General features: G+C 35.0%; 1 protein-coding gene and 1 long non-coding RNA gene across 3 annotated transcripts in view; one reads left to right on the top strand and one right to left on the bottom strand.

Annotated features, from left to right (window-relative positions):
* Positions 1-2354, bottom strand: part of LOC137620241 (peroxisomal N(1)-acetyl-spermine/spermidine oxidase-like) — a 13992-nt gene extending 11638 nt beyond the window's left edge. Inside the window, exon 1 of one of the 2 annotated variants that reach the window (XM_068350480.1) lies at positions 2244-2354. In XM_068350480.1, coding sequence (XP_068206581.1) covers positions 2244-2310 — 67 coding nt within the window. In that variant the 5' untranslated portion in view covers positions 2311-2354. The remainder of the gene's footprint in view (positions 1-2243) is intronic. The other variant, XM_068350481.1, reaches the window with a different exon arrangement.
* LOC137620243 (uncharacterized) overlaps positions 1-4945 on the top strand; it is a 143157-nt gene extending 138212 nt beyond the window's left edge. Inside the window, exons 3-5 of the long non-coding RNA XR_011040024.1 lie at positions 2767-2864; positions 3066-3439; positions 4800-4945. This is a non-coding gene — a long non-coding RNA (uncharacterized lncRNA). The remainder of the gene's footprint in view (positions 1-2766; positions 2865-3065; positions 3440-4799) is intronic.
* Positions 4946-6658: the final 1713 nt, after the last annotated feature.

Genomic DNA, 6658 nt, shown 5'->3' with positions numbered 1-6658 from the left:
GAGGAGGAATAATAGGAGACGGCGTATTAGTAGTAGTAGTAGTAGGCACCGGAGGAGGAGGAGGAGTAATAGGAGACGGCGTATTAGTAGTAGTAGTAGTAGTAGTAGTAGGCGGCGGCGACTACGTAGTAGGAGGAGGAAGAGACGGCGTAGTAGTAGTAGGCGGCGACAGGAGGAGGAGGAGGAGGAGGAGGAGGAGGAGGAGTAGTAGTAGTAGTAGTAGTAGTAGTAGTAGGTGGCGAAGGAGGAGTAGGAGGAGGAGGCGGCAGAGAAATCTGGCCTACTTGCTGTCGTCGTTTTTTGTGACAAAATATACCGGTTTCGAAGCTTATTAATACAATTCTTGCATCAGCTATTTAAAGACAAATTTAAGAACAACCACTCAATATTTCACCAATTTTCACCACATGTTCTGACCTCTACGACGAACTCGATAGCATTTTTAGAATTCCTATCAGTAGTAAGCAAGATACAAAGCTTTATGGACTGAATACATAAAGCTGGGTATAACATTTAACTGCACTCTCAATTGATATTGGTCTGAAATGAACATTTTCATTTAGTTTTGTAGTTAGCGAGATAAGTTGATTGATCAAATGCAATAGATTTACGATTTATCATCATTGCGAGTTTCGATTTCCGAAAGTATAAGGTCAATTGACCATTCAATAGGATATGGAATGAATTTCTTTGGTAGGAAAATTATTGACGGTTATGAAGGTAATCGACTTCGAGGAACTACGATCTAAGAAAATTATTGAAAACCCACTATGCACATCACAATTTCTGTATCTTGCAACATGGCATTCCACTGTCGTGGGTTAAAGTTCTCGGGCACACTATTCTATCTTATTTCTCTTCCTCTTGTATTGTTAAACTTTATTGTTAAACTTTTTATAGTCTATATAGGAGGTATTTATTCTAATGTTGCTCTTCTCGAAATATTTAATCTTTCCTTGTTTCCTTTCCTCACTGGGCTATTTTCCCTGTTGGGTCCCCTGAGCTTATAGCATCCTGCTTTTCCAACTAGGGTCGTAGCTTAGCAAGTAATAATAATAATAATAATAATAATAATAATAATAATAATAATAATAATAATAATAATAATAATAATAATAATAAAAACAGAGTAGCTCTTAAAAGTCTAAAGTTTGCATCATTACAAATTATTAGAAAATCATTCAAGATAACTTAGTGTTATTGACATGTGTGAGGCCCTTGCCCTGCAGCGAACTAGAAATAGCTGCATTTATTGCAGTTTGGTTATTAATATTGGTATTTATTAAATTGTCCCAAATTGTTGGAATGGATCAATAATTTCACGAATCTTGGTACTAAGTGGTCAAATGCGATAAGAAATTATAACGTACTGAAATATATACGCAAGTAAGATAATTAACAATTAACTTACGCCTGATGTTGTGTAGTAGTCTATGGGGTAGAGCGGAAGTGGATACTATATCAGAAATCAATATCATTATTTCGAAATCGGCTGAAACTTTTAACCTTATTTGTACCTTGTGTAAAAGCTCAGGGTATTAAAATATGCCTCCAACTTACATACTGTCCGTATTCAAAAATTTTCATTTACTCCAAAAGTTTTCATAGACAAAATTAAGAACACTAATTACTGTAAAATATCAATGATTTTATCTCTCTCTCTCTCTCTCTCTCTCTCTCTCTCTCTCTCTCTCTCTCTCTCTCTCTCTCTCTCTCTCTCTCTCATTTTCCTAATCACAGTAAAAAACTGGTTCTCTTCCACGAGTCATCTTTTAGTCTGATATAGACCTATGTTAATTCACTCAGCCATAACCTAAACCTTTAGCAAACCTATAATTCGTCGATTGTAATTCACATTTTTTTCCAGATAAATAAAGTATCAATTATTATTCGAGGTAATCTGTTCTCATGTTGATGGATTCTGCACACCTTAGACTATTTAGATTTGAAAATTACTCGCGATAAGCATTATAAAGTGCTGGTTCAGAATACCTTCACTTTTAAGTAATTGCACAACTTTTCTTGATTTCATAAACACTGATTCTTGTAATAAAGTCGATGAATAATTATCAGTCATATTTAATCAAATACAAAATAATAATAATTACAGCAATTTCTTTTACTGCGTTCTTCTAATGCACGCCTCTCATTATACATAACAGATAAGCCAATCACCACCATGGAGGAAGGGAGTTGTCTATAAAAAATACCTCAAAATAATAAAAGTGTTAATTTATGCTTACCACAAAATTCTAAAATCAGAATAAGCATTAAAACCCATAGTCCTAGAGAAGTCTCCATCCCTCCCATGACGGCCGACTTCCTTCCTCTGTGACTGGCGAGACAACAATGACGATTCTGGTATTTAGCGGCTAATTTATTGTCTGTGGTGTTTAATGGTCGACTTTTTTTTCTATTTTTTTTTTACTTTGCACGTGAGAACGTACAGGTAAGTTGCTAACTGGTTGTTGTTTTGTTAATTAATCTTGCCAAAACTATTGGAAATCATTGATGTTAACTTAATCTGTAATTTTAAACATACAAGCGGCATTCTTTTACCCCAGGGTCTTTAATGTATTATTCCTTTTAGATAAAAAAAAAAAAATGTGGCATAGCATAACGAGATCTCCAGATACAATTTTTGGTGGCCTAGTACCAAGAGGACAATCACTTTTAATACAGTTGCTACCAAATGATAACTAGCGTTTTTCTTGCGTGAAATTTACATAAAAAAAAGGAATAAATACTTGTTTCAATTTAACATAGGTTAGGACACCAGTCCTTCCAACAAATCCCGTGGTTTATCATAGAAGGACACCAATTAGCCAGCCAGTTAAACAACGTTAACACGCAACTTGCATGAGGTTAGTCACGTCGTGACGTAGTGCAAAGTCCTCAGCTGGGCCTAAATTGTTCATTGACTTCTTTAGTTTTGAAGTGTGTTCATTGTGGATTTTTATTAAACAACTGTTCATTACATGTTTCAAAAAAATACAATGTTGCAATAAAGTATGTTTTACAGCTTTAAAGGATATTATAACTAATATTTCATTGTATTTTTTCAGATTGAAAATACGTGACAAAAGGCGTCCCAGGGGTTCGATACGGGACACGGGCAAATGTCATAGATATGGGACCAATGTCTATATAATATTCCATAGACCTTGTATGAGACAATCCCGTCAAATATGGGACGTCTGGTCACAGAATCCAACGCTAGGCTATAGATCTCAAAATAATCAGTTTGTGAAAATCAAACTTTTGGAGAATGTTTGGTGACTGAGCCTGCCAAGATAATACAGAACAGTCTGATTTGAACGTTAAGAAAATTGATACTTATCACCAAGTATGCCTACAGTAAGCCTAAACCTGTAACTTTTTCTCGGCATCTACTACCCAACATTCAATCAGTAGTTTGAGAAGACGTGCAAGTGTGAGGGTAAGTAACTAAAGTGTGAAATGGGTCGTTAGCTATATAATTCTAGTTTTCTAAATTTTAAGTTGTGCCACTACTGCATCAGCAACATAGCATTGTCGTCATTTAGTACATGGACTACTGTAAGCTAAGACAATATTGCCAGTTTAAATTGTCATTCTTGCATGCAAAGACCTACACAAGGTTAAACTTTAGCTCTGCATTCCTTGTACAGAAAACCCTTTGTAAGATTTGTTGCACTTAATAAATAAAGGTTTTCAGCACTGCATGAAAATTGTTAGGTATTTTTCAATGCAGTCTTGAAACCGCTCATCACTTGTACGCAAGACGCACATACCAGGGTTACGTATAAATAAGTATAACGCATAAGCTTCTGATCTGTCTTTTCTGCTTGAATTCCCACCCTAACTAGGTTCTCTTCGTGCTCTTTCCCTGTGGTTTCCTTGATCTTGCTTCCACGTTTCACCCTGTTGAATGCTATTGGGTACTTTTCCGACTAAATCCTCACCTCCCCTATTCATCTTATAGCTAAAAATCTCCGTCTTCAATAAGTATCATTTTCATCACCAAAACACTACATCTGTTAGCAAGTTCATTAAAAAATAGGCTCGTACAACCGTATTCAAATCATCATTCCTAATGTTTTGCAGTTACGTTATTTCATAATCTCTCTTATTTTCTTTTGAAGTAATCGCTTGACTGCTGCGTAGAGCAGTTCAGCTCATATTCATATTTTTTTTTTATTATTAATCAGATGCGTGTATCTACTAGTAAACTAGCAAAGTCCAGGTTGTTGTTATTTTTCTTCAATGTTCACTGCCCTGCAGATGCTTATTTCCCAGCCCTTGTACAGTAAGCCATTACAGTTCATCTAGGTAGTTAATTAATACGCGTTTGCCTCGTAATTTGGATTTTTATTAAATATATTTTCTTTGAATAGATGAATTATCATCTGTCCCCAGCTCCACAAATTCAACACCCTCTGAACAGGCACAGGGCCATCGGCCAACAACTTGGTTCCCTTTCTTAGCCATAAAGAAAAATAACAGTAAATTTGACCAGCTTTGTGAACAAAAAAAATCTATTGTTGATGCTCGTGATTAATTTGATTATTCATGGTTTCAGATCTCGCTGGTGTCAGGAGTCAGAAATTAAATTTTTGTAAAATATCATAATTCCACATTCCTGTGTAAGACTTATATTTGCTTAAGCAAATAATGCTGTAGCGAAAAATTTTAATGTAACTTTATCGATTTGTTTCGGAAGTTAATAAGTGTTATATTTATGCTTGTTTTTAACATAATACAGTTACCAAAAGTAATGTCTTCATCCTGCATAGACTAAATTGGTCATAATTTTACAGGCACGTTGAAGGAGGATTTCGTTAAGATATTTTCTGAGATTTTGCAACCATTAGCCAAAGGGAAAATATGAAGTCCCCATTATTGATTTGGTAAGCAACTCCTAAGAGTCAGCGAACAGCGTATTCTTAGCGGAAGAAGAATTATTCTGAAGGTAGGTGTTCAATTTACTTTACTTTACTTTACGGGTTTATTTCTCGCCCTCCATCAGACACTAAAGGTCTGTTCAGGCGGGCCTTGGTGTGTGAAAAAATCATTTCTTTCCAGTTAATATTTTGCTCTGTATCGTTATCAGTTATTTCGCTAGCATTTGTATTCAGGCTTAATAGTTTTCAGGTCACTATTATAACACTTTCTAAAAAGATAAGTCTTCAGGTTTTTCTTGAAAGCTGCCACATTATTGCTATTCTTGACATCGAGTGGAAGGTCGTTAAAGAGTCTTATTTATTGTTTTATAAATGTTTCAAGATAATTAATTATAACTTCCTCAAACTGCACAAACGCAATAGTTGTGAAACTATGATTATGAATTATGCTGAAGTCTTAACAAATCTATGTAAATGAAAAAATTCTTTAAGTAAAGTCGCGCCATACTTGTTACCGCATGCACCACTTTTCTTATATGTCCAAGAGTAGCAGGGGTTAAATCAAGAATGCCTACGTAACAAGTTCTTCGAATAAATAGATTGCTCTTCGAAAAGATATACCGTGAAATCTTCATATGTCTCTTCCCCGATTTAAAACCAAGTAACTGACTCTTATTGATAACCTTCAAATCACCTAGTTCAGCTCGTTGACATTTGTAAGATATTGGCGAAGTAGGGTTTACAAAGAAAAAATAGTTACATTTGAAAAGCGAGACAACAGGAAGTAGAATCCAACCTTCCGGTATACGTATACATATTGGGATTGATTAATCTATTTGAATTGCTTGTCAGTATATAGAAATATAACTTTCGAATTGTAGCAAAATCTCAAGCTAATGGAAATGTCAAATTACGATTAGGAAGTGCATTTTTCACCGACCCTGAGAGTTAACTTTTAAGAGAAATCTGAAATATGCCAATAATTTTTTAGCAGAGGCTTTCTGTACCACCAACTCCCTCCCCCCCCCTCTCTCTCTCTCTCTCCCTCCCCCCCCCCCTCTCTCTCTCTCTCTCTCTCTCTCTCTCTCTCTCTCTCTCTCTCTCTTTCTCTCTCTCTCTCAGGTTTCTATACGATGTAATTTTGGTCAATGGTAGTCCATCTCACTGGTCGCATTTCGACAGCAACAGTTTGTACATATATACAACCAATTCTCTAGTTATTTCTTTTATGTCAACTTTATATGTTTACGACTAATAAAATCAAGTCTAATTGCTTTAATTCATGTTGAAAATATCCCATTAGTTACGTTAGTCTTAAAAACTTTAAGGTAAATTTTGGCTTTGCGTATTACTTAAAGAAGATACTTTATATCATCCACAGCCCAGTCCAAGCTTCTAAGATTATTATTATTGTTATTATTATTATTATTATTATTATTATTATTATTGTTATTATTTTATTATTATTATTTTATTATTATTATTATTATTATTACTTGCCAAGCTACAACCTTTGTTGGAAAAGCAGGTTGCTACAAGATCAAGGGGTTTCAATAGGGAAAATTACCTAGTGAGGAAAAGTAGTTATGCAATGCATAATTATTCATAAGGTTTTTCCCAAAACAGGCATCTTGCTGACTTGAGATTCAGTGTTCATTTTCTCTTGCGTCCCAAAAGTTTAGTGACTTTTACCTCCTTTCGCGAACTGCATATACAGTATACTGTTTACCCTGTGTGTGTGACCTAAGGGAGTATTTAATACTTGTTGGTAGTTT

The sequence above is a fragment of the Palaemon carinicauda genome, chromosome 26 (assembly GCF_036898095.1).
Source record: "Palaemon carinicauda isolate YSFRI2023 chromosome 26, ASM3689809v2, whole genome shotgun sequence".
NCBI lineage: Eukaryota > Metazoa > Arthropoda > Malacostraca > Decapoda > Palaemonidae > Palaemon > Palaemon carinicauda.
This window is presented reverse-complemented; position numbering and strand designations above follow the sequence as displayed.